The sequence below is a fragment of the Centrocercus urophasianus genome, unplaced genomic scaffold (assembly GCF_019232065.1).
Source record: "Centrocercus urophasianus isolate 14NV4802_14NV808 unplaced genomic scaffold, USGS_Curo_1.0 seq_34, whole genome shotgun sequence".
NCBI classification, from domain to species: Eukaryota; Metazoa; Chordata; class Aves; order Galliformes; family Phasianidae; genus Centrocercus; species Centrocercus urophasianus.
The window spans coordinates 5,419,484-5,445,279 of record NW_024884911.1 but is presented as its reverse complement, the minus strand read 5'-3'; the positions used below and the strand labels follow the sequence as shown (position 1 = coordinate 5,445,279).

The following is a 25,796-nucleotide window of genomic DNA, read 5'->3' as shown; positions in this document are numbered from 1 at the left end:
ATCAGCCAGTTTTTGTGTCCTGCTCGGGCTGTCCCTAAGGTTGCATTCATTGCTGTAACTCTTCGAGGCTCATTTTTGAGATTATAAGGTTCCCCTGTCCTGCCCACAGGGCTGGGAGTTTGGGTTTGGTTGTTGGATGTCTTATTTTAGCTCCTTCTCCCCCTTCCTTTTGCCCATCCTGGTGGCTCTGGGTTTTTCATCAGCAGAGTGAAGCAGTGCTGTGGTATAGGTGGGTTTTGGCATGGTTGGTTCACTGTGGTGGAGGGCATTTGCACAGAGCAGTCATTGCCAGGGAGGAAAACCTCAGCCAACTGCACTGCTTTTGCCTCAAACTGCCTTACATAAGCAAAGCTTTTGCCTCTTTTTGCCTTGAATGAGTTCCCTTGGCTGGGCAAGATGCTGCCAGCCCAAAGATGGTTCTATCCATCCTAATAACAGTAATAGCAAACGCTGGTGTCCTCCTCTGAAAGGAGGACAGAATCCCTTTCCTTACCCCAGAGCTCTCCATGAACCTCCTAATCCAGCCTGTGATCCCTATGGATAACTCTCGGAGTCTGCTGCTGTTAGTGAAGGTGTAAATTCCCCGTGAAGACAGAAAAGAGGATCTGACCTCAATCACACCTTGGAGCTTGCTCAAGTTGTGCAGGCAGTGTGTAGCATGCTCGGGATGCTGAGCCTATTGCCATGATAAATGCTCCAAATAGCTGCCCTGCTTTCCCACTCCTTCCAGCATTTAAGATTTGGAGCGCTCAGAGGTTGCTACTGTCAAAAATCACCCAATGCCTGTTCTCTGGTTTAATCATAGGGTGTGAGCAGTGCGTATTCTCACTTCTGGCAGACAAAATATGAGTGATGGAGTGATGCAGAGCAGCAGTGCCAGCAGCTGGGCAGGCTGCTCTAAGAGAGCTGCTCTATGCCACTTGGCTGGGCACCAGTATGCTCTGGTGCTTGTCAGCAATACAGCAGAGATGTGTGTTCATAAACAAGGCTCCATCCAGCAAGGATGAGATAAAAGCATCTTTTCAATTGGCCCTGGGGTGGGGGAGCTGTCTGTGTTTTGGTCTTGGGGTGAAGGTTTGATGTTGATGCGTAGGGATGCGTTGGCCAACTCAACCATACGCTTCCTAATATCCTTTGAGCAGGGAAATGATGTATGGAGAGGCAGCCAGCACTCCGAGAAGGGAAGATTAATCAGGAAGCAGGAGTTACTTGCTCTGGATGAGGAGAGGAGCTGAGAATATAAATATTGGTACAGATAATAACGGTGATGGCAACGCTTGGGAAGGGGAAGATGGATCACCAGCTATTAGTGGGCATTATTACAGCAGCTGCAATGCATCAACTATGGAAGAATGGGATGGATACATCATGCCAGTGAATTTATTTAAAATCCCCAAACTTTTATTAAATAAATCTGCTTTTAAAAATAGAAAGAACTGCATTTAGAAAAGAAATAAAGCCCAGTTTTGCAAACAGATGTGCTCTGCTGCTCAGTGCTGTGTGATGTAGAAATGGTGAGCGCTACGGTTTGAGCACAGCTTTACACCTCAACATATTTCTATGTAATTAATGCCCGTGTTGAAAGAGATCGTTTGCAAAATGTGTGAAAGCTGTTTGATATTCCAGTGCTTCTCACTGTCCTGATCCCATGGGATTGACTTTGGTTGGAGCTGTTAGCCATCTGCACCTGTAGATCTTGAGCTCTAAAATTACTGTTGTTGATTGGTACTTGTGGCGGGTTGGATTTTCTGAAGAGCTGTAGGACTTCACAGACCTCTGGGGGACTTTGTAAAGACTGGTGTGGCAGTGAAGTACTGAGCACCATCACCTTCTGATGTCCCCTCTCAGTGGCAGCTTACAGTCTGTGCTTGCAGGGGCTTTTCTTATTGCCATGGTTGCTCTCCCTCCCTAGCAATGAACACTCGTGGCTTCCCTGTTCCATGCCAGCAACGTGCCTCCCTGTTACCCCTGGTCTCTCTCCTTCTCATTGCAGTGAGCACGACCTGGGGGAGGATATTTATGACTGCGTGCCCTGTGAAGATGAAGGCGATGATATCTACGAAGATATCATCAGGGTGGAAGTTCAGCAGCCCATGGTAACTCTTTACATTTGTTTTCAGAGCTGTGATGGAGGGGGAAGGAAGAGGAGAACATTAAATAAATGAGGGATCCGTGAATGATGGGGAACGTGGCAAGGAAGAGAAGGGCTGCCCTGATTTCTGCTGGCACAGAGCTGGGAGGAGCTTTCCATCACACTATGAGCTTCCAAATTGTCTGCCATCCTCCGAATATCTGCCACCTTCGTGTAAACTCTAATTACTGTCTCCTGCCTGCAAACAGCAGACGGCAGCGGAGCGCAGCTGCCTGGAGCAAAACAAGCTCGGTGACAGATCCCCCCCACACCAGGCATGTGGCAGTGCTGGGTGGCACTGGGAGGCTGCAGACTGGTGCCCAGCTCTGGCTGCAAGCAGTGCAAGGGACCGTGACAGTGCTGAGCGAGGCATCCATCACTTCACGCCTTGTCCACATCTCCCTGCGCACCATCAGCCTGCCTTGTGCCAAGAGTTGGGTGCAGATGTTCCCAAGGAGCCTTGCCAAGGCACGTGGGGCTGTCTGCAGGCTGTGCCAGAGCAGCCCAGCGGCCACCAGTGATTTTGCCACTTTGCTACTGGTGCAGAAACCAGTTGGTCCAAGGGCTGCTGCCACTTGGAGAGGTTTTGGGAGGAATTTCTGCCACAAAAGGCAAAAATAGGGCGACAGTCCCACCGTGTGGGTGCCCAGCACTTAGGGACACTGAGGGCAGTTTGTCACTGTGTCCTCTGCAGTATTCTGTGTTTTCTTGCACACTGCTGGGTCAGTGGCTCTGGCTCCCTTTCCTCCCTGTGTTCAAGCAAGAAAGACTATTTTTAATATGGTCACCCACATTCCTGTCTACATATTGGGTTTTTTTAAGCTTTGTTGCCATAGCAAGTGTGTAATGCTAATTGGTTTCTTGTGTTTCTGCATGCTTCAGATTAGATATATGCAGGTAAGACATGAATTGAAATACTAGACTCCATCCAGCTGATGGGTCCAAGCTATGAGTTCCAGCATGGTGTACAGAGGATGGTCATTCCTGTGCATGGTCATTAATCACCTCCCAAACCCTAACACCTCCCAGCACGTGTTCTCAGCTCCTCTTTGCAAATGAAAGGGTGAGAAGAGCAGCTCCAGGAGTTGAGGCTTTGAGAAAAAGCATGTATGTGTGATCAGATCTGACCTAAAACCACGAGAATTGGCAGCCCTGGCAGGGGATTTGTATAAGTCTAACATATTATTTATGACCCATTTAGGCTCTGCTGTGAGTTTCATCTTAAGCAAAAAAAAAGGAAAAATAAACCAACAAAACAAAAGCCAGAGAGAGAAACTAGCATTTATCTCTCATTTCTTCTTTAACTGATAATCTTTGGTGATGTAGTTGTTATAAATGGAAAAAAGGCAATGCTGTCTGTGATGAAACATATTGAATAGCAGAGCCGAGGTCTCTTCCTGTGTTTTTTGGATAAAAATTCTTCCCTTTAACCTAAACCAATGACAGTACTCCTCTGCCTTTCCTAACCTGCACTTGTTCTGACTGTGCCAGCACTGGAGGCAGAACTGGAGCTGTGCCACCCTTCAGACTCTGACCATGCGTTGTTTTAACTTTGTCTAGAAAATGGGCATGACAGAAGATGACAAAAGGAATTGCTGTTTGCTGGAAATCCAAGAGACGGAGGCCAAATACTACAAAACACTCGAAGACATCGAGAAGGTAAGCGCTGAGCCATCCTTTCAATGCCAAACCCTTCCACCTCATCACTCAGTCCTGCATCAGTCGTGCTGGGGTGGTCGTTGCACGGGAGCTGGCTGATGTGACACAGCAGCATCGATGCTCGCGTGTAAAACCGCAGCAGGAGGAGGAGATGGGAAACACATCCTAACAAGAACAAACGTGCGGTCAGAGGCAAGCAGCACATTTCTTTCTGATTGGAAATAGATTGAGAAATTCCATATTTTGTTCTCTTGCCCCTGGGTCTGAGCTCCAGCTCCTTGCAGCCGGGGCTTCTCTCTGATCAGAGCTGGGTTGCAGATAGCTTATTGCTTTGGTTGCTGCTGGGTGATTCGATGGTTCCTTTCTTCTGGGCGCTTTTTAGAAGTGCTGAAGCTGCTCCAACTTGTCATTGAAACTAATTGGATTAAAAGCAACGTTGCGCTGCTCGAGTTGCTGGGTTTTAATTGGTTTTGATAAACGATGGTTGGGCCTTTCCTTGGGAAATAAAATGAATGGTGGAGCTGTGGGTGCTGCCAGAGCCCGGAGGTGATTTTGGCTCCAAGAAAAGTGGCAGGAATAGAGAACAATAGGGAAAATGAAACTGATGTTTATCATCACCCCAACCCTTTTGTTTCCCCTTTTTTGTAATGGTTTGCCTCCATCTGCAACCTGAGCGCAATCAAATGACGTTTCCCATTTTCCAAGCCAATATCCTGATGTGTGTAAATAGTGCTTTTTCTCTGAAAGTAGTCATAAACCTTCTGTTTTGGTCAGGTTGCTGCTTTGATATTCCTTTGCAAAGGCTTGTGGAGGAGTTGCACGTTCCAATGGCATATTATGGGCTGCAGAGCGTTGAATCTGGGCTTTTTGTAGTTAAAAGAAATGAAGGTATTTGTCCAGAAAGGCATTTCCAATGTAATCCTATCAGCTGCTCTTTTTCAAGGGCAAAACTCTTGTGAGAGATACAAAGAGCTGAAGAGATAAGTTGGAGCTCCTCACAGCTGCAGCTGAGGATTGAAATGTGGTGGAGAGTCCATCAGATTCATCATAAAGAAATTAAAAATACACACCCAAAACCAAAAAAAAACCCCACTTATTCACTCTTGACTTCCAATCCCCTTTCCTTTGCCTCCTGCAGAATTACATGAACCCACTGAAGCTGGTACTGACCCCACAAGACATGGAAGCTATCTTCATCAATTTGGAGGTAATGGCACAAACTGCTTTCAGTCTTTGCTCTTTTTGTGGCAGCTCAGCTTTCATCCTGCTTAAGTAAGGCTTTCAGATTGCACGTTTCTTGGTGTGCTCTTCTGGATAGGTTCAGCCCTTTGTGTGCTGAGTGGCTTTAAAAGATATTTTTAGTGCTCATTTTAAAGTTAGGGTTTATACAAACTCTAGGTAAGGAACTAATTGTATGAGGTGGATGTTGCAGAGCTGAGCCTTCACCTGTCTGTGTTTTACAAAATACTTAGCAGTGCTTTGGGAAGACAGCTGGGTTGTTGCAGAATTAAAGCCTGATGGGGATGCAGGGCGGAGTGAAGCACAGAGCCCTCACTGGGCTGAGCACACTGTGGGCTCCATTGGTTTGCCCTGCTCATGGGCCAGTAGCTGTGCACAGGGGGCTTCAGTGCAGCCCTGTTGGTCCCACGTTGCATCTTATCGTGGGCTGCCCTCACTAGGATGGCTTATTTTAAAATCAGCTGCATAGAGAGCATGACTGCCTGAGGAAGAGGTGAGCGTGCCCTTCTGTTTGCCCACTCGCTTTGGGTTTGTGTAAAGTATTGATTGTTTCTTTGTTTTAGGACCTAATTAAAGTGCATTTCAATTTCCTGCGAGCCATCGATGTCTCTATGATGTCTGGAGGAAGCAGCCTGGCTAAAGTATTTCTGGAATTCAAAGAGAGGTAAAAGGAAACACAGCCTTCAGACAACTCCAGTTTAACAAACCAGGGCTTTCAACTGTAGGACCCATTTCGGACCTCATGTGCATCTCAGCACAGCAATTTCCTATCAGTCGTTCAGCAGCTTGGTGCTGTAGCATCACCAGGTGCCTGCACTTAAATACAACATGTGGACAGAGGTGGCTGGGAGGGGATAAAGGTGAGAATGTTATGTTTGTGGTGGACCACAAAGGAGCAAAGCCTCCTCACCTTCATGGGCTTTAGCACTGTATCCTCCTGCAAACCTTGAAGGGGCTCGAGGGCAGGATCTGTCCTTGCTGGAGACGTCTGTCTGGTTAGATCAAAGCAAGGGTTAGCTATAAAAAAAGCCATGTCTGGCATTGGTGTTGTCCAGTGCATGATGAGTAAATGTGAAAGTTGCTTTTGCAAACATAATAGGTTCTGTGTTTTGGCAGCTGCAAGGAGGAGTGTCCCAGAACACAAAGATAAGGTTAATAAAAGTCTTTAATATTCTTAATACTAATCAAAGGCCTGATTCATTGTGGACTCATGCCAGGGTTTTATTTCACCGTGCTTAAACCAGTGTCTAGACATAGAAATGCCATTCAGAAGTCAATAACTCCAGAAATACCGTCTGCATTAATAGTACACCGTAAGGTCAGATATTCCATCGCTCACAGTGCCTCTTTTAGAAAGCAAATGCTTTTGAATTAAATAAAAAAAAAAAAAAAAAAAAAAAGGATGTGGAGAAGAATGCAAGTAACTCAGAAATGCTTATAAAGCTCATTTAGGTGGTTTTGATCTCCTCATTCCTGGCACAGCTTTGTGCACACCAGTGCTGTCCCCGGGCAGGAATCTTTTCCTATGAGCACAGCAGGAATGGGGCAGAGCATCCCTGAGAGTTTGGCCACAGCAGAGGTGGTGCCACACTTTGAAATGTTGAGAACTTGCTCCAATGTCACCAAGAAAAGGACCCCAAAAGCCAGCTCTTGGGGTTGAATCGTTTGGAGCAACCTGAGCTCAATCAGCAAGGCCCTCTCCTTCTTGGGGAAAATCCACAGGGAAAAGGGACACAGTCCCATTATAGCAAAGAGATGGGAGGCAGGAGGAGAGCTCATATGGGGAGGTGCTGTTGCCCCACTGGAAGTGTCTTTCAGAGTCCTGTTGGGTCCCTGTGCTGAGGACCTTCCTTCCCATTTGATGTACCTGTGACAAAGGGCTCTTGTTCCCATCCATGTCCTCAGAGACATCCCATCCAGATGATGCACTGCTTCGCTGCTCTGCAGAGCTTTTAAAAAAGGAGCTGGTTTGTAACTCTTCATGTGAAAGCTGGGGCTTTGGAGTTATGCTCCCAAAGCCTCTTTGTGGCTCTCCAAGTGCTGGCAAGCCAGATACCATTGCGAGTGCTCAGAAGTTGTCAAGGGGGAAAGGCAACAGACTGATCTGTGTTGGCTGCAGGTTGGTCGGGGTGGCACAACCCATAAATCTCCCAATTCAGTTACCACTGGGTGTGAGTCCTGTGCTCGTGGAGCAGCATCAACCAGGTGCTGGGTTCTGTCTCCCTTGAGAAGAAGGGCCCTGAAATAAGGGATGAGTTCCAGCGAGTGATGGAATATGTGTCTTATCAGCAGCAATACAGTTAGCAGCGGGGAAAGGGGGGGAAGGACCTAAACCTGTCGTGCAGGATTAATGAGCAAAATGGAGAAGGAGCGGGAATCCACAGCAAAACTGCTCTGTTGCTGTCAGGTGTTTAGATTTATAGCCCAGGGCATCCTTACGGAGCTCTGCTGTGCTGCCAAAGGCTGTCACCAGCTGCTGTCACCACACCACCCTCTCCTTGCTCAGTGCACACCTTGTGAGGAGCACACGATGCACTGCTGTGCACGTGGAGCTCTGGTGGGGCACATCCAGCTGAGTGTCCCTGGGCTTCAAGGGGGGTTTTGAAGCCTCTTGTTCCCTTATTAGGTTCAATAATTGCCACCGTAGCCATTCTGGGTGCTGCTGAAGCACCTTGCCTTTGTGTTTGGTGAGGCATTCAGAAATGCCAGTGAGAAATGCTCTTGGGAAGTGGATTTTCATTGGATTTTTGTTCTTTGCTCTTTTTACCCCCACACCTCCCAAGGTGCAGGGAAGCTGTTTTGCTCATGTGCACCCTTGCTCTGCCTTTGGAAACCATGGCGTGGCATAGCCAAAAATGCAGAGCATCGCCAGCAGGGAGGCACGGAGCTGATGAAGACATCAGATGGATTATAGCAGCAAAAGCCAACTTGCAGCAAGGCGTGTGCTTGGGCTGCAGGGGTCAGCGCTCCCTGCTCTGTGCATTTCACAGAACAGTCAGCAATGCATCGGGTTTCTCTGAGCCCTTGCAGTATCCTGCAAGCCCTGTGCTGTGCAGCCGTGGCTGCAACATCTGCTCAGCCCCAGCTGTAGGAGGACAGGGCATGAGGCTGGCTGGAACCCAGAAATTTGGGGATATCATCAAATCATTTGAGTCGGAAGGGACTTTTAAAGACCATCTGGTCCCACTCCCTGCAGTGAGCAGGGACAACCACAGGGTGCTCAGAGCCCCTCCAGCCTGACCTCGTAGCACCCACAGAACTGGGGCTGCAGAACCCCTTTTGCTGAACTGCCCTGACAGCCTCCAGCCCTGCAAAAGACTTCAGCATTAAAAGTGCTGCAGTAAAAGAGTGCTAATACTTTGCTAAGAAGCGACATGGGGGAGTTGCCATTCGCCTTGTCCTCTCGCCATATATACATACATAGATCTTTTATAACAGGTTATAACAGCCAGCAAGTGTTTCCAATTACATTTGCCATTTCCCCCTCTCCAGGCTGCTGATTTATGGCAAGTACTGCAGCCACATGGAGTACGCCCAGAACACACTCAACCACCTCATCGCCAACCGGGATGACGTGAGGCAGAAGGTGGAGGTGAGCAATTGGGGGCACCCAGGGCACCCATTCACCCCAAAGCCCTTTTGCTGGGGAGCAGGACAGTGTAAGCTGACCCAGATGCCCTGGAAGGGGTGCACTGTTTTTTCCCCAGTTTTAGTCTAGACACTAATCTGTATTTGCTGGGCTGTCTGTGCGCCTTGCCTTGCTTTCTGCAAACGCCCCTTTACTCTTTGGGCAGCAGCCCAATTTGGGGTGAAGGCTCTTAAGTATCTTCTCTGGGTTTTGCATCAGCTCTGAGCCACGTGCTCTGCATGCTGCAGCAGCCTCCCCTTGCCCTGTGCTTCTCGTTTTTCTCCCCCTGGCCCACAGAAGCCCTCAGCTAACACAGCACAGTCTCATATTTAAATGGGTCTGGGTGAAGGCAGCAGTGCAAAACTTCATGCGATCGCATTAGCCTATCTTAATGACCTAATCCTTATCAGCGAAGCCACAGCAACTGTCTGCGTGCTTGCTTTGAGCCCCCCACAAATAAAATGCATGCTCTCAAGCCATGGAGGAGGTGAGTTAAGCTAATGTGTTTCATTTGACATTTCCCGAGGTCTGGGAGCACTGCCTGCCCTCCTAATGAGCAGTATCTCATTAAGCTGCAGTAGCTCAGCTGCATGAGACCGCTGTGCTGTAGGGCCCAGCCCCTGCGAGCTCCTCCTCAATAACAGAAGCAAAATGTTGCAGCCGTGGGACTTTGGGGGATTCTTATGGGGGGGGTGGGCTGTCATCGTTCTCCCCCAGCTGCCACACTGCTGACGTATTGATTTCTCTCCCAGGAATGCACGCTGAAGGTTCAGGATGGGAAATTTAAGCTGCAGGATCTGCTGGTGGTTCCCATGCAGAGAGTTCTGAAATACCACCTCCTGTTAAAAGTAAGCGTTTCAGCTTTAGCACTTCTCTCCAGCTGCCATCCTGGTGTAGCAACTTCAGGCTTTGATGCCGGAGAGTGAAGCATTGCCAGATGCACGGGGAGGGTTTGTTCTCCCCTTTTCAAATGAAATAATTACGAGAGCTCCTTAACGCGCCGCAGTATTTGTGCCGTCTCTTAAAGCATGGTGACCTGGGGTAATTCTGCACTTGTTAGCCACGAGAGGCACTTAATGAATATAAAATAAGCTTGCATATAATCTGATTATGTGTGAAATTCCTGCCGTCAGCTCTGCAAAAGGGAGCTCGGCAGCACCAGCACGTTGGCTCCAGCCCCGTCCCATTGCCAGCACAGCAGCTGCAGCCCTGCAGATTGATGCACGATGCTTTCCCCATGTACCCACGTGCTTTTGTGTTTCAGGAGCTGCTCAGCCACTCATCAGACCGGCCTGAGAAGCAGCAGCTGAAGGAGGCTCTGGAAGCAATGCAGGTACAGCAGACTCGTGGGTGGACAGACAGTCCAGCATCCTGGGGAAGGCAGCTCTCCTTTAGGGCACGTGTGTGTGGATTGCTGTTTGATGGGATACACTCCCTGCTGTGCACTCCAAACTTGCAGCAGGATCACTGTCAGCAGAATTCAGCCCATTAAATCCAGGTTTTCTCTCTCAAGAGCATTGCAGGGTTCATCCCTGGCCTTGATTGTTTGCACTGAGGTCACTTCGTTTTCTACCTCTTGAACCTCAGCTTTTTAGTGATGCTGCATTTCCCACAGTTACATAACTTTGGTGACCTTTTTAGCCACTGTCCCTGCAAGCCAGTGAGTCCAAGCCCATATGTAGGTCATTCTAGTCAGGATTGAAGGACACTGCATTCCCACTCCACTGCTGAACAGTACAGCCTCAAACAACCATGCTGGGAGAGGGAGAAGGGATTCCCTCTGGTGCCACAAATCCCCACTCCCTTGAAAATGTCCTTCCTGGCTGATGAGACAAAGCAGCAGACCTGGTGACAGCTGTTAAACCCTGCTTATGGCCCCGTAATGCAGCACCCACTGCTGCTGCTGCTGATAAATAAATGGATGCAGTCTCCGCTGCAGAGTCAGCATTTTTGGGAGGAAGCTGCCAATAGTCATCAGAGAGGTTTGTTTGCTTTCTTTGCCCCATCACAAAGTGCTGGGCTAGCCAAGGGGCGTAGGAAGCAGAGCGGTTTGATTTTAATTGATTTGTAAACCAGGGCTTAACTTACAGTAGTGCTCTCCATCAAGATCCCAGCCTTTCTGTCTCCTTTGCTGGCAGACGTCGGTGCCCTATGGGGTGAGCTGTGCAGGGGGTGGGTATCCACAACTGGAACTGCCCTTCCCAAAGGGCTTCACTCCCTTTCACTTTGCATATGTCATCATTAGCACAGGGAGGGGGCAGGAGTTGCACCCAGAGGCTGCAAGTGGTGCTTGCGTCGTCCCTACACCTGAGCACACAGGGCTGAACCCCAGAGGATGGGGATAACCCTACACACCCAGCCTGCACATTGCTGCTTCAAGTCACCAACAGCCCTGGAATTGGGTTTCCCTTTTGCACACAGGATGGTCTGCTCAGGAGGAGGGAACAGCCGAGCACTGATGGAGGATGCTGACCTCCATTCATGAGGCTTTTACTTTTGTTGCTCTTCATAAGCATCCCTGGCTCAGTCGTTTGGTGATGTTATAAGTATTGTCATTTCAATCAGTGATTATCATCTGTGATTAACCCTTCCTGTGTTGGGAAGGTCTTGCCTGGAGGGGATGCCTTAAAAAATTCTGCTCTCAGATTTAATCCAAGATGATAAGGAGCTCTTGCTGAGGACGAGGAGGCAGGGAGCAGATAGGAAAATAGGGAGGTATGGTTGGAAGGATGTAAGAAGTTGTAGTTGAAGGGGATGGGTTCTTTCTCTTTGGGCCAATATTTGGGCAAGCAAAGGGTTTTTTTCAGAGAAGAGCAAGAGCCACAGAGTGTCTCCTCATTTTACAAAATTGTCATTGCACGGTTGGAAATTCTACTATAGGACAGAGGTGGGTGTTTTGATAATGAAAATGGCTCAGAGCTCTTTTCCCTGGGGGGATGAAGGGAATTAGGGTGAGCTGAGGTTCTTGCTGCTTGGGTTCACAGCAGATATATGCCATGCTTTGGGTTACTGGGTTCATGCATTGCCCTCTTATGGGAAATGGGAGAAACTGCAGCAGAAATGTTCCTGCATTGCCAGCACAGCACATACCGAGGTGCTGGGGTGCAGCTCAGGGGCACAGGCAGCCACGATGGATCCCAACATGGGCTCCTTTGCTTCATTTGTAATCACTTGTAACACAGCAGAACTCTGTTGGGCTGCTTTTCCTTTTCGTCTGGTGTTGCCTGTGATGGCAGCATCCTGTGCTGCTTGGGTTCCTGCAGTGCTGCTGCTGGTCCAGCTCCCAAACGCATGCAAGGAGAAAGAGTGGGAACACAGCCCAGCTGCTGTATTGAAGGTGTTGGTTCTATTGGGGAAAATAAAAAAATCAATGCTCACTTTTCTCTTTAGGACTTGGCCATGTACATAAACGAAGTAAAGAGAGACAAAGAGACATTGAAAAAGATCAGCGAATTTCAGAGCTCTATAGAAAATCTGGTAAGTTGGAAGATCCTCCTCTCACTCCCAACTTTGATTAGATGATCATTAACATAACTGCTTCCTTCTGTGCAATTATTGCTGAATCTGATGTGCTGCCTCAAGTAACATCACTGCGTGTTTCTATGGTCCCTGGCCACTGATAATATTTTGGCTGTTGGTATCAAAATGGTGGCTTTATCAAAAAAGAAAAAACAAACTTGCTGTGAAATAGACTGGATGAAAACACTGAAAACATTCCTCCAACTTTCTCATGTTATCAGTAGGGAAGGGAATCCAAGAACTCTCCCAAAATAGGTATCTGTCTGCTATCTAATGTAAGTATTTGATTGGAATTAGTAAGACAGAATGGTAGACTGGACATTCCTGCTCTTGAAAGCATAACAAAGCCTATCTGGAAAACGGCATACACACCTCACCCCAAAATCTCAAGGAGATCACAGATTCATTAAGGTTGGAAAAGACCTCTAAGATACCAACCCCAACCCATCCCACCATGCCCACTGGCCATGTCCCAGTGCCACATCTCTGCAGTTCTAGAACACCTCTGGGGATGGGGACTCCCCCACTTCCTTGGGCAGCCTGTGTCAGTGCCTGACCACTCTTCCTGAGGATTTATTTTAAGGAGAACCTCATCTTCCAAACTCCAGAGGTCTCAAACTTGCAGTCCCATTGCCATGCACCAGCCAGCCTTCCATGCCCTATCATTTGTGTGCTCATAGCCCTGAAGAAGCCCATCCATTTAATGCTCAGAGCTGCAGGCTGATAAGCTTTATCCCCCATGTGGGGTGGGAGGGGAGGGCAGGGCAGGGCAGCTGTGGGCGCAGCTGCTCTGCAGTCCCACTTTGCATTGGGGTAATGCAATTTGGGGTCTGACACCTGAGATGCTCCAAAAGGACCGAGGGAGGGGAGATGCTGAGCAGTGCCCACCCTGAGGGCTTCCCAAAGATGTGGTGGCTTTGGGTTCTTTGAGCCCGGGCTTCATTTGAGAACAATGAACTTTTAATTGATGATTATTTAACAGATGGAGAGAAAATCCTTAATTTTGTAGAGAAACCTGCAAAAATTCTCAAGTGGGATACGGGTCATTGCAGCCCATGGGTTTTGAAGCAGCCGTGATAATCCTGATCCACATGAACAGTCAGACAGCCTGCTCCACAAGGCTGTGAATGCAAATGGGGGCAGCGAGCAGCTCCCTCCTTCGTGCAGCAGGTTTGATGTGTGGGAGATGAGATGTTAACAAAGCAGCGGCTCTGTCTGCTGATCAATCCCACGCACGTTCCGCTCAGCGTTTCCTTTTGTTGCAATGGACTGGAAGTTGTGGAGTGGTTGGTGTTGTGTATACAGAGCCCACGCGGCACAGCCATGAGTGCAGGCTGTACATGCAGCTGCATACAATATTCCTTTTTTTTATCTTGATTTTCCTAACGAGTGGTGCTTCTTCACCATGGGTTTTCCCTTGTAAGCAATGTGCAAGCGAACTGATGCATGGGGTTCAGCAATGCATGAGGGCTTTGGAGCTGAAAACCCAATTGACCAAACCGTTGGGTTGGACGCCAGCCTGTCAAATCCCCAGTCTTGGTTCAGGATGGGAATCAAAAGTAAAGAGCCCTGGCTCTGCTTTTGTAGGAAACTCAAAATTAATTTGTGGGCTTTTGCATTCTGGATCCCAAATCTTGCATAATTGCCTGGATTTGTGAGCCCTGCCCTGAGGTGGGTGCTCTCCTGACACTGAGGTCAGGGTCCTGCACTTGAGGAGTTTGGATTTTGGTGTTCCTAAGCCCACTTCTATCTGCAGGTCTCACCTATGCGTTGCTTTCTTGCAGCAAGTGAAGCTGGAGGAGTTTGGGAGGCCGAAGATAGATGGTGAGCTGAAGGTCCGCTCCATCGTGAACCACACCAAGCAGGACAGGTGAGAGAACAACAGCATTCTCCCGAGAGAGAAATGTGCTGGGTACATTAATCCCTAACAAAAGCACATCCCTGCTAAGGTGACAGCCAGAGGAACTGGCTTGCAACCGCTGCTCTGTGTTGGAAGTTGTAGGAGTGCACACTGACAGAAAGCACATCAGTGTGAAATCGCAGCACTCAGAGCTGCCCCAGCTGGGGATGCTCTGCAGAGCTCTCCACGTTCTCCCTCAGAATGGGGACCTCGGTTTGCTTGCTTAACCAGCTTGCTTGTTTGCTTGCTCTGGGCAGGTATTTATTTTTATTTGATAAAGTGGTGATTGTCTGCAAAAGGAAAGGATACAATTATGAGCTGAAAGAAATTATCGAGCTGCTCTTCCACAAGATGACCGATGACCCTATGAACAACAAGGACATTAAGAAGGTAGGTGGAGTGGAGGTCAGCTCTGCCAGAGAGCATTTTGGAGCTGCTCTGGCCAGTCCTTGGGTAGCAATGTTCCCAGCAGTCTTTTTAAATAGAAACAGTGCTTGCAAAATACTGGAACATAAACAGTCAGCTGGCAGGACAGCCTTACAGAGTTGGGAAATGCTTAGGTGTACAGGGCTGGGCTTGATCCTCTGACCTCCATCTGTGCAAAACAGCCCTGGAGAGGATGGGTGGGAGGGAGGAGGGAGAGGAAGACAAGGGGATGGCAGCCCTGCTGCCAGCTTGCCAAAATCAGTTCAATGAATGCAGCTGCCTCTGAAGGAGCAGCATTTTGCTGGTGTCCAGCTATCAAAGAGGCAGGGACTTGTGTGTAGTTAGATGTTGTATGGATGGGACGCATGACGTTGGGTGTGAAAAGCCCGTTTTGCCACTTGGATGCTGAAGAAATGCTGCTAGCTTTGTGTTTTAATGCAATATATTTCCTCTTTGCTCTCTAATGCTTTCTAGTCTCATGGAAAAATGGTAAGCAAAGCACGCAGTTTTCTCTCATGTTTTTCTGTGCAGAGTTGTAATGAGACAGGCAGAGCATATGTGTGTTATGCAGGTCAGGTGTTCCTCTTGGGCTGTCAGTTGTTGTCAGGGGGAGAGATAATGGCTGGGGAGGATCTACTGGAGCAGAAAAATCCCTCTTCTCTCATCTGCCACCATAAAATCCCATTTGGCCCTAGTGCACAGTGCAGGGCGGATTCAGGCATCATTAGCTGTGATGTGCTGCAGAGGTAGAGTTGTTCTTCCTACTTCCCTACTGTTATCCTTGCAAAGGTGCAGAGAAAAGGGGCAAGTGCTGAGAGCAGCTCTTGAGAAGTGTGAATAAAAGCTCAGGAGCTGCTCAGGTGCTGGGAGTGCAACGATGCAATCGCTTCTTGTTTCCTCTTGCAGTGGTCGTATGGCTTCTACCTGATCCACCTTCAGGGAAAGCAGGGCTTCCAGTTCTTCTGCAAGACGGAGGAGATGAAGAGGAAGTGGATGGAGCAGTTTGAAATGGCAATGTGAGCACTGGGCACGGGGTGAGGAGCGTTGGGCTGCTGGAGAGCAGCTCTGGTGGCAGAGCTCCCATGGAAAGGTGGGACTCTGTGTGAAGGGAGGCAGGGCCCAGCATGAAGTTATCCCCCGAGTGTTTGCCCCAAAGCTTGTTTCCAAACATGGACTGAAATGCAAACAGACACCACGAGTGGCCATGAGCACAGAAGAGGTGATGGGGGCAGGTCAATAATCCCACTCCTTCCTGCAGGTCCAACATAAAGCCAGAAAAAGCCAATGCAAACCACCACAGCTTCCAGATGTACACATTTGAAAAGACCACCAACTGCAAAGCATGCAAGATGTTCCTAAGGTGAGCCATGCACTTCTTGCTGTTCTTCATTTGCAAACAGACCGAGGTAGGAGCTGAACTAACACCTTGTGATCTCCTTTTGCACAGAGGAACGTTCTACCAGGGCTATCTCTGCCCAAAATGTGGAGCTGGTGCTCACAAGGAGTGCCTGGAAATCATTCCTCCCTGCAAGATGGGTGAGTTACTTGGCCATGTCAGTAGCTTATGACATTGAGGTTAATGGATGTGAATGATCCCAAAGTTCACCCCCCTAAAGTGCTATCAGCTGCTTGTTAACAGCTAAAGAACATCTGATGGTGCTGTCAACTGCCTCCCAGGGCTGCAGCTCATAGTGGTGGGTGGTTTCATAAGCAAATGGGCTGACCAAACCACCAAAAATCAAGGAGAGAACCAACCCAGGCTCTTCTGTGGTGACCCAGCACAGCACTGGTGCTCTGTGCCATGGGGGATTCTTATGGAGCAGCATCAGAGGGGGTGTGAAATCTCAGAGCTTGGTGCAAGTGAGACATCCGTGCCCAGTGCTGATCCCCTCCCACCAAGTGTGGAGCTGAGGAGTGACCCCACAACCCCCCTCCTTGGTCAGGTGTCGATGCTGCTTTATGGATCCTCGTGGCATCAAGGGAAGCAGAAAATGGGTTTGCTGCCTGGTAAACTAATGGCCTATTTCAACATTTCTCTTGCAGGCTCTTCAGCAGACCAGGTAAGTTGTTTGAGGACCCTTTCCCCACATCCCTCCCTCTGTCCTTGCCTGGCCTGGTGCTCAGGTGGGGCACTGGCAGAGGTCTCAGGGGTCCCAGTAATTGGGGGCAGGATGGGAGACCGATGGCTAAAAGTGGCCCAGTCTGCATGACACCAGGGGCTTCAGAGGGTGCCAATACCCAGCAGAGCCAGGGAGGTTTCCTATCCTGATGTTTTCAGATGGGGAGAGCTGGGACTGCTGTGTCCTCATGGGAATTTTTCCTCTCTCTTTGCAGGATTTGCTGAGTGCTGGACCTGGTAAGGGCATTGCTGCGTTGCAAGAGGGCATCTTGATTGCAACTGGAGGTGTCGTAGAGGCTTGGGCACATGGGATGTGGGGAAAACTCCTTCTGAAATTGGAAATAAGAGCTGATTGCTGCAGGAATGGGATCCTCCTGTTCCCCAAGGCTTTGGCACTGCCTGTCAATAACTCCCTGCTCAGACAGAGGAGGGCACAGACATCTTCCTCTAATGCAAGCCACGCTCTCCCTGGCAGAGCAGCTTGGTAGTGATGGAACATGCCCATGCCCATGCATGATGCGCTGCCCTCTGGTGGGAACCTGAGTCACTATGGTTGCTGCAACCTCTTTTGTATATTTATTTTATTTTTCTTCACACCAACCTGATCAGAATGCTGTGCTGCCCTGCCCATGTTCTGTCTCAAAGAAGAAGGAACAATTTGTTTTTGTGCTTTTCCTGTCCGAAGGAAAGCCTGGCAAAAAGAAACCGAATCAGATCATTGGTTTGGAAACACAGCACAGTGCTCCCACTGGGTGGGGAGAGGCAGCTGGCAGCAGAGGTGGGGAAGCAATCTGAAGGCAAACACAGTGGTTGTAGAGCACTGTGGGTAGCTCTGTTTAATGTGTGATTAATTAAAAGACAACTGGACTTTGGCTGCAAACTACTGGGTTGGAGAAGTGCTTTCTGGGCCCCGCTGCAGCCCAGCACAGAGCACATGATTGCAGGCATTTTGCTGATCCCTTTCATTTCCATGCTTTCTGCCCCAAACACCTGCCTGCTGCTGCCGTTAGATCCGCAGCTCATGGGACAAAGAACAGCAGGAGGTGGGAGGTTATTGTCATTTTGCTTTTCTTTAGCAGGGATGAAACTGCTTTGCATCTCCCCCAGGTCCTAAAATGGTTGCAGTGCAGAGCTACCACGGGAACCCCGCGCCGCCTGGCAAGCCAGTGCTGACGTTCCAAATTGGAGATGTGATCGAGCTGCTGAGGGGAGACCCCGACTCGCCTTGGTGGGAGGTGAGGGCCCTTCCCTCAGAGAGCTGCTGGCACGTTTTAAGCCATTGTCATCTGCATTGTCCCTTTGTCACATCTTCTGTAGCGTGGGGACGGGCTGCACGGTACTTGGGAGCTGCATTAGGGTTTGTCCTCATCCATACATTGCTCCTCTGTGCACCCTGCTGATCCCCAGCTCTGTGCTCTGCAGGGGCGGCTGCTGCAGACCAAGAAGTCAGGTTACTTCCCCAGCTCGTCTGTAAAGCCCTGCCCCGTGGATGCCAGGGTACGTGTGTGGCTGTGGGTCGGTTGAGAGGGATTCCTGCTTCATTCCAGGGGGCATGAGATGCCCTGGAGGGCCCTCGGCTCTCCCCAATCCTTTTTTGCTACATGCAGCAGTGCTGTCAGCTTACTTCCCAATTAAAAAAGGCTTAAATAAATGAAGAAAAGCGCAGCACATTCATCCACAGCTATTTTGGGGGGGGGAGGCTGAGGGAGAAGCACTCAACCCTGCCCTGCACCCCCAGATCTGGTGGCTCTGAAGCTGCCTGGCAGAGCCCCTGCCATGGATAGGAGCACCTCGTTAGGTGCTGGGCAGTAACGAGCAGTGCTCTCTTTGCAGCCTCCCAACAGTCGTCCACCGTCACGGGAGATCGACTACACGGTGTACCCATGGTGAGTCGCACAGAGATATGTCAGCTTTGGTTTTAATTGTTGCTTTGTCATCAACCACTCTGTGCCAACACAGAGCTGTGAGTGCACCTTGGTGTCCAGGCATTGAAATCCACAGTGTCCGTGGGGATTTCAACGTTGAGAAAATGACTTGGGAAGGGAAGATGCAATTTCTGCCTTGGCAGGAGAGGTTGTGATTCCATTTCCTCTCGCCTCCTCCTGCTGGCACCATCCAGGGTTTCAAGTTCACGAGTCTAAATTACCGTGAGTCTAAGTTATTCCAGCTCCCATTGAAGCCTCCTTCCTCTGGGGACCAATTCCCAGCCAGTGGGGTTTTCTAGGTGCCCTGGAAACATGAGGGACTTAGAACCAGAGAATCATTTGAGTCAGAAGGATCCGGTAAAGGTCACCTAGTGCTATGCCCTGCAGTGAACAGGGACACCTACAGCTCCTTCATGGTGCTCAAGGTCCATCCTGACCTCAGCCTGTCCTCACAGGGGATGTTCCATTCCTTGGAATGCCCTTCAAACTGCATTGCCCATTACTCTTTATTCAGTGGCAGTGGCTGATTCTGCCTCGGAAGGACTGGACCTGTTTCTCTACTTGCCCAACCTTCTCACCTTTAATAATTAAGAAAGATACGCACCTTTTTGCCTAAAATACGCCAGTGCTTGAAGGAGGCCGAATCCTAGCTTACAAATGCCCTGGGGAGGCAGCTGGCCCTGGGATGCTCAGCCTCTGTGGCTCAGGTTTGCAGGGAACATGGAGCGGCAGCAGACGGACAACCTGCTGAAGGCCCACGTCAGCGGCACCTACCTGATCCGTGAGCGGCCAGCCGAGGCTGAGCGCTTTGCCATCAGCATCAAGTGAGTGCAACCTCATGGGGCGCACGGATCGTGACCCCAGGAGCACCAGCACACCTTTTGCTGAGCCTCTTTGCATCCCATTGTAGGTTCAATGAAGAAGTGAAGCACATCAAGGTGGTGGAGAAGGACAACTGGATCCACATCACGGAAGCCAAGAAGTTTGAAAGCTTGTTGGTATGTCCTTGAAGCTCTCTGGGAGCACGGCGGGCTGATGCCAATCCTGCAGAGCATCTTCCAGCCACGGTCCCCGTGTGCTTTGCAGGAGTTGGTGGAATACTACCAGAACCATTCGCTGAAGGAGAGTTTCAAGCAGCTGGACACGACGCTCAAGTACCCGTACAAGTCACGGGAACGCTCTACCTCCAGGACCTTCACCCGCTCTCCAGGTAGGACCCATCTCAGCCTCAGTGCTGCGTTTCCAATGGGAAACCTCACCCGTTCTGTGGGGCGTGGGCTCGGTCTGAGTGGGGATTTGCAGCCTCCCAGCAGCTCTTTGCTGCCTTTCCCCTCGCGCTGCCCCACTGTGCTCAGCAGAGATTTGCTGAAGTGCAGAGAGATGTGTGGCAGCTTTGGTTGGGTGCATTCAGGCTGTCCTGCCCACGTCAGCTTGTGTGTGTGGGGGTCTGGTTGCAGGGTCTCTGGTGGGGTTTGAATCCCACAGGGACTCCTTTAATGGGGCTGATGGGGGAAATGGAAAATTGGAGCTTAAAAGCAAAAAAAAAAATGAAGGAAATCAGAGCAAATGGAGAGCAAAATCTGTGCTGTTGCAAAGCATTTGGTTTTGTCTCAAAGGCCGGGAGCAGAAATTGGAGGAAAAAAAAATTGTTTAAAACCTTTTCCATGATATTTTATAAAAATGCTACCGATGGAAAATAGTTTTTGAAAGTTGATCAGACATCTTTTCCATTTGTGCACACCCCTGTGCCCTGGGCAGCGGCTGCACCTGCCATGGCTGCCCCAGTCCTGAGCGTGTGACCTCTGCATGCCCTGCCCTGTATTTCCCCATTGGCTTTTACAACGTTTTGCATTACAATTTTCTTTTATTTTAATTTCCTTTTTAATGAGTGTTCTGCATCTTTCTGTTTCTCTCTTAACCTCTTTGCAGCCTCCTGCGCTTCCTACAACTTTTCTTTTCTCAGTCCTCAGGGCCTCAACTTTTCTTCTCAGAGCTCCTCCAGTCCCTTCTGGTCAGGTACCCCATGGAGAGACCCACAGCATCCCCAGCTTGAAAGCCATCACAGTGGGACCTGCGTGGTCCCTGCTGTCCCTTCTGCACCCACAGGCAGCTCTGGGGGCCCTGGCCATGCCCTGCCAGTGGCTCAGCCTGGAAACAAGTGAATAAATCATGGCTTTGCAAAAAGCAAATGCTCTCCCTAAAAATCAAAGCAGGAGTGTTTTGGATTGATTGGAACTGTTACTATTGAGAAAGGGTGCTTAAATCAGTGACAAACTCTGTCGCATTGGGATCTCATGATGTACTTCAAGCTCGACTTGCTCATCCCATCTGTTTCACCATAGGAACATTGGCATCACACCAACTTCCAGCCTGGTTGTCCTTGCTGGCTAAGGAGAACATCTCAGTGTCCAGCAGTTTTTGAGCTCTGGGATCTCAGCCTGCTCAGGAGAACTGTGCTAAAGGGGATGGGAAACCTGGGCTGTAAGTTTGTCTGGGGCTCAGGCTCCCCACAGTGGAGTTCTGGCTTTAAATGCATTGCAGACCAGTGTCTTCCTCCCTGTTTACAAGGGTTCAGAGCAAAAATGTGTCCTTTTTATGCTATTATTTGCCGGCATTTTCTTTTTGCTGGACAGGGAAAGCCATCTGCTGAGCCACATGTGTTTTCCCCTAAAGCTGTTGTTTGAGAACACAACTTTTCAGGGTATCAGGACATAACAGGGAATTTGGGATCCTTTAAGTGCACACAAACTGTGACTCTGTGCTGAAATGGGCTCTGAGCAAGCTCCTGATAAAAGAGCTCAAAGCTGTTGTGGTTCTTGCTCCATTCTCCAGCCTGGTGGGGATGGATGATTGCACGCTGTGTGTCTGCCTCTCCTCCATCGCCATCCTCATCTCCTTCCACCCCAACAGCTGGAAATCTGGGCAAAGCTTTTCCTCAAGCTTAGTTCAACCTTGGTTTGCAAAATTAAAAAAATAAATAAATAAAAATTAATTAACACTCAAAAATCCCAGGACAAAAAGGGACGTTTGATCAAAACCTGTTGCTTAAAGGTTCTAATTATTTTTTTCTTCTCATTTTGCAAACTCCACAAAAAGAACCTTTCCCCCGCCCCCCCGCTTGCCCAGGAGCACCCTGCAGTGATGTGGACTGTCCTGGACCTCTCTCCCCCTCCTCCAGCCCATCCCCACTGCTCCTTGGTGTGCAGTTCTCCAGCAATCTCCTCCCCATGCCCTGTACTTCCCTGCACGGAGCAATGGAGATGCACTGCTCAACATCTCTCGGAGAATCCAGTCCCAGTTTTGAGGTGGTTCAAACACAAGCTGACTTGCCAAACGCCTTTTGGCACGGTGGTCCCATCAGGAGTTATAAATGATGGAAAGGAAATTTTTCCATGATTCCACCATGAATAATTGTTGATTCCTTTGGAATCTTTCCTTTTGCCACCGCCTTCCCTTCTCACCAAATTGCCCCAGCAATGGGTCACAGCCCCTCCTGGGCAGCCATGCGGCTGTCCCAGCTCTGACCACGGGGCTCTATGACCCCAACAGGAACCACTTCACCCCTGACCACCCCATTTCACATGAGACCGGAGCTGATGCAGGTCACAGCATTGCAATGGGAGCCAGCGCCGTGGTGGAAAACCCAGGTTGAACCCCGTGGAGCTTTCCCCAGGCTTCAGCTGCTCCATGTGGTGGGGGCCAGTCCCAACACTTCTCTTTGTCCCCCTGCAGTGTTCACCCCACGGGTCATAGGGACGGCAGTGGCACGCTACAACTTTGCAGCACGGGACATGCGGGAGCTGTCGCTGCGGGAGGGCGACGTGGTGAAGATCTACAGCAGGATCGGCGGCGACCAGGGCTGGTGGAAGGGGGAAACCAACGGGAGGGTACGTGCACTTGGTGTCCCATCCCCTGTGCAACTGGTGTCCCATCTCCTTTCTACCACGTGGTCCATATCATGTCCAGATCTCTTCCTTAAGCTTGCATGCAAGGAAATTAATCATAGAATGATAGAATTGTTAATGTACTAATGTCCAGCTGTTGACCCGTTCCCACCATGCCCACTAACTGTGTTGTTCTGTGATTGGAAGCCACGGTGGCCTGGGGGAAAGCAGCAAGCTGATGGCTTGCTCAGATGTCCCATAGTGTTTGCAGCACTGGGGACACATTCCTGATCCCTTCTTTATTGCAGCTACAGACTAAGGCAGTGTACAGTTGCTCTGAGTCACTGTGCAAATTTTGGTAGCAGCTGCATCTAAGAACTGCGTCACCTCCCCATCACTGCCACATGGCTGGGTCAGATAACTCAGCATGTGGTGACAGAGGAGCAGTCCTAAAGGTGGGACAGGAGCTCCCTGCTGCTCCCCACCGCTCAGCTCTCCATCTTCCCTCAGGTCGGCTGGTTTCCCTCGACGTACGTGGAAGAAGAGGGGGTGCAATGATGCTGGGGATGCCTCATGGAAAGTCATCGAGTGCCCGGAGCGATCCGCTGCAGACCACACGCTGCTCCCCCAGCAGCCCGGCCCCACGCCTGCCAGCACTGCCGGGAGCACCACTGCTCTCCCCAGACTCTTTAGTAAATCCATTCCTCTGTACAGCATGTGTGTGTGCGTCGGGATGCCTCCAGCCCCGGCCCTGTTCTGTCTGTAGAAGATTCGTGGTCTGTCGGATGACGTTTGTGCGGCGGCTGCTCCTGAGAGAGCCTCGCTCCCCTGAATGGACAGAGCGGAGGGACTCTGCGTGGTGCCCCCCAGGGGGGTATCCGGACCTTATTTTTTCCTAGAAGTGTTTTCAAATGGTGTGGCTGAAAGCCTGGGCTGTGCCCGGGGGTTCAGAGGTGAGCATGCAGGGCTCGGGATAGGGACCGTGGCTGCATCATGTCGGGATGCACCTTGGGACCAGGGATGGAGCTGCTCATCCCTGAGGGATGACAGCTGTGAGCTGGGGAGCACAGCTGGACCACGGACACGGGAGAGAAAAAAGCCCCGTGGGCATCCCGAGCCCCTTTCCTCACTTCCCCCCCCAGACCCCACTGCCGTGCTGGGGGTGCATGGGGCAGCCCAGGACACTGGGTGAGCTGCTGGTGTTGCAGGGCTGGAGGTGTGCCTTGCCACGTGTGAGTTTTGGAGGTCACAGGGGCACAGGTCCCGGCGGAGGAGCAGATGGCAGAATGGATTGAGCACCTCAGCGAGGTCCATTTTTCTGCAGCCATACGTGTCCCACCTCACTGAGCTCAGTGGGGCGAACCCACATGAGTAAGGGCTATGGTATGAAGTCCTGATTTATCTCAAGACATTGTGAAAGCATCTCTTCTTCTCCAGCTGTGTGCACTTTTGGGGGCCAAGAGCATTGCCCCCTCTTCTTCCCACAGGCTGTTACCGCTGCTGCTGTCAAAGAAAGGTCCGTCTGTCTGTGCATTGCCACTTTGTCCTGAGTTCCATCCATCCCAGTCTGTTCTTCCCACACTGCAGCCTGTAACGCATAGGCAGAGCTGCTGTTTGGAGAGCTGGGCTGGCATCTTCTGCTGGGTGCTGCCTTTGCCACCCAGCTCCAGAATTTCCTTCCAAAGTGCTGTTTTGAACAAATACATGTGTGCGTCTGTGTGTGTTTGTAGCGAGGAATGACTTTCCTATCTCTGAGCCTCGAGAAATGCCCTCCTGTCTCTGTGCATAAGTGGCATTTGGAGCTGCTGCTGTGCCCAAAGCTGTCCCTGGCACGATGTAAAAGCAGCCCTGGGAGACACCAGCACCGTGCAGTGCTGTGTCCCAGCCTTGCTGTCAGCAGAGCTTGAGGGATTACATGGGAGAGCCTGGGGATCCCATTGGAAAGGGCAGTGTGTTCACTTGGGAACACGGCTGTGTTGCTCAGTGAGAAGCCCAGGGCCAGATCAGTGTGCTGCCCAGGGCTCTGGATAGGGCTGGGAATGCGTTGGGTTCCTTGGGCTCACCACAGCAGCGCCCAGCAGGGTGAGGGGGCACAGTGCAGGGCTCGGGGCTTTAGCAAGGTACTGTTTGGTGCTAACTTCTTCCAGGCCAGCTATTGGTGCTTAGTATGGGATGTGTGCAAGGGGCCCTGTTTGCTAAAGGAGCTGAATGGTTCATGCTATGCAAGGGAAAAAATTGGGCTGCAGCAAATGAGGAGCAGGCAGTGCCCTGCTGCAGCGTGAAGGGCCACGCTCAGATTTCCCCAATTTTGGTGTGCCTGAGAGCACATCTAAGGTGGGCGAGACACACACAGACAAGAGAACAACTGATGGCCGAAGGTCTGCCTCAGATGCTATTAAAGCCCTATGCAACCCCTCCCCTCCCATCTGGGATGGATTCCCTGTGCCTGCACTGGGTGCATCCCCCTCAGAAAGGCACGGTGTTCCCCCTGCAGAAGGTGCGTGTGTGACATCTCCTGCACAGCCCCCCAGGTCCAACCCCCCCAGCAAGGTCTCCCTCTCGTGTTTACTGTTGTAAGAAACTTGTTTAAAAAAAAAAAGAAAAAAGAAAAAAAAGAAGAAAAAAAAAAGATGTTTTCGTTTGTAAGTAATTATTCAGCCATTTGCCACGATATATATCTGTGAATAAGAAGGAAAATGTGTTTGTTTGGTTGGTTTTTTTTTATGATGGCGAGAAAATTGTATATATATTTTAGTTCGTCGCGGACGTTCAGAATTGCAATGGGATACGTTGGAAAATAATATGTAAATTCCTTGGGTTTTTCCTTTGCACTGCACTAACGGGGGTCAAACGGGCTCGGGTGGAGGGGTCCAAAGGTAAAACTGTTTGTTTATGGGATAGGTTCTAGCTGGCAATTTGGAAATCATTTGGAGTAGCTTGTAATGCTGGAATAGAATCTTTAGCTGCTACTTAGAAACCCTTTTGCATGTGGTTCTTCCAGACCTTTTTAAGTTACAATACATCCAAGTAAATCCCACGATGAAAAAAAAAAACCAAGAAAAATAAAGTGTAATTTTGCTGATAGCTCCTTTTATTTTTTTTGGCAGCCGTGGTTTTTATCACCAGTAAACCCACACGAGAGGGATGGGGTTTGTGTTGGGCTTCTGTGGGGTATAGTGGGGATGGATCCTTCCTGATGGTAGGCATTCACACCCCACCTAGAACTGCACTGCTCAGCTGATCCCATCCTGCAGCCTCAGACAGGGCATCCTGCTCAGCCAGGGCAGCTCCCAGCAGCTGTTCCTCTGCAGCTGTCCCTCTCCCATTGGGGTGGCTGAGAAGGGAGTGGGTGATTTTTCACAGCTT

At 50.0% G+C, this 25,796-nt stretch overlaps 1 protein-coding gene across 3 annotated transcripts in view; it reads left to right on the top strand.

Annotated features, from left to right (window-relative positions):
* The window catches only part of VAV2 (vav guanine nucleotide exchange factor 2), a 99,538-nt gene extending 74,024 nt beyond the window's left edge, over positions 1-25,514 (top strand). The window contains exons 5-27 of one of the 3 annotated variants that reach the window (XR_006170869.1): positions 1,994-2,096; positions 3,692-3,790; positions 4,929-4,997; positions 5,593-5,693; positions 8,522-8,621; positions 9,410-9,505; positions 9,922-9,990; positions 12,048-12,134; positions 13,961-14,046; positions 14,334-14,466; positions 15,409-15,518; positions 15,761-15,862; positions 15,950-16,038; positions 16,546-16,562; positions 16,837-16,858; positions 17,729-17,856; positions 18,044-18,118; positions 18,455-18,507; positions 19,254-19,370; positions 19,457-19,544; positions 19,633-19,756; positions 20,889-21,027; positions 22,279-22,367. Coding sequence is in view for 2 of the 3 variants with exons in the window: in XM_042830650.1 (XP_042686584.1) it covers positions 1,994-2,096; positions 3,692-3,790; positions 4,929-4,997; positions 5,593-5,693; positions 8,522-8,621; positions 9,410-9,505; positions 9,922-9,990; positions 12,048-12,134; positions 13,961-14,046; positions 14,334-14,466; positions 15,409-15,518; positions 15,761-15,862; positions 15,950-16,038; positions 16,546-16,562; positions 16,837-16,858; positions 17,729-17,856; positions 18,044-18,118; positions 18,455-18,507; positions 19,254-19,370; positions 19,457-19,544; positions 19,633-19,756; positions 22,279-22,433; positions 22,941-22,988 (2,071 nt within the window). In the remaining variant the exon portion in view is untranslated. Of the gene's footprint in view, positions 1-1,993; positions 2,097-3,691; positions 3,791-4,928; positions 4,998-5,592; positions 5,694-8,521; positions 8,622-9,409; positions 9,506-9,921; positions 9,991-12,047; positions 12,135-13,960; positions 14,047-14,333; positions 14,467-15,408; positions 15,519-15,760; positions 15,863-15,949; positions 16,039-16,545; positions 16,563-16,836; positions 16,859-17,728; positions 17,857-18,043; positions 18,119-18,454; positions 18,508-19,253; positions 19,371-19,456; positions 19,545-19,632; positions 19,757-20,509; positions 20,756-20,888; positions 21,028-22,278; positions 22,434-22,940 lie in introns of those variants that run through there. The other 2 variants (XM_042830650.1, XM_042830651.1) reach the window with 2 other exon arrangements.
* The last annotated feature ends 282 nt before the right edge of the window (positions 25,515-25,796 follow it).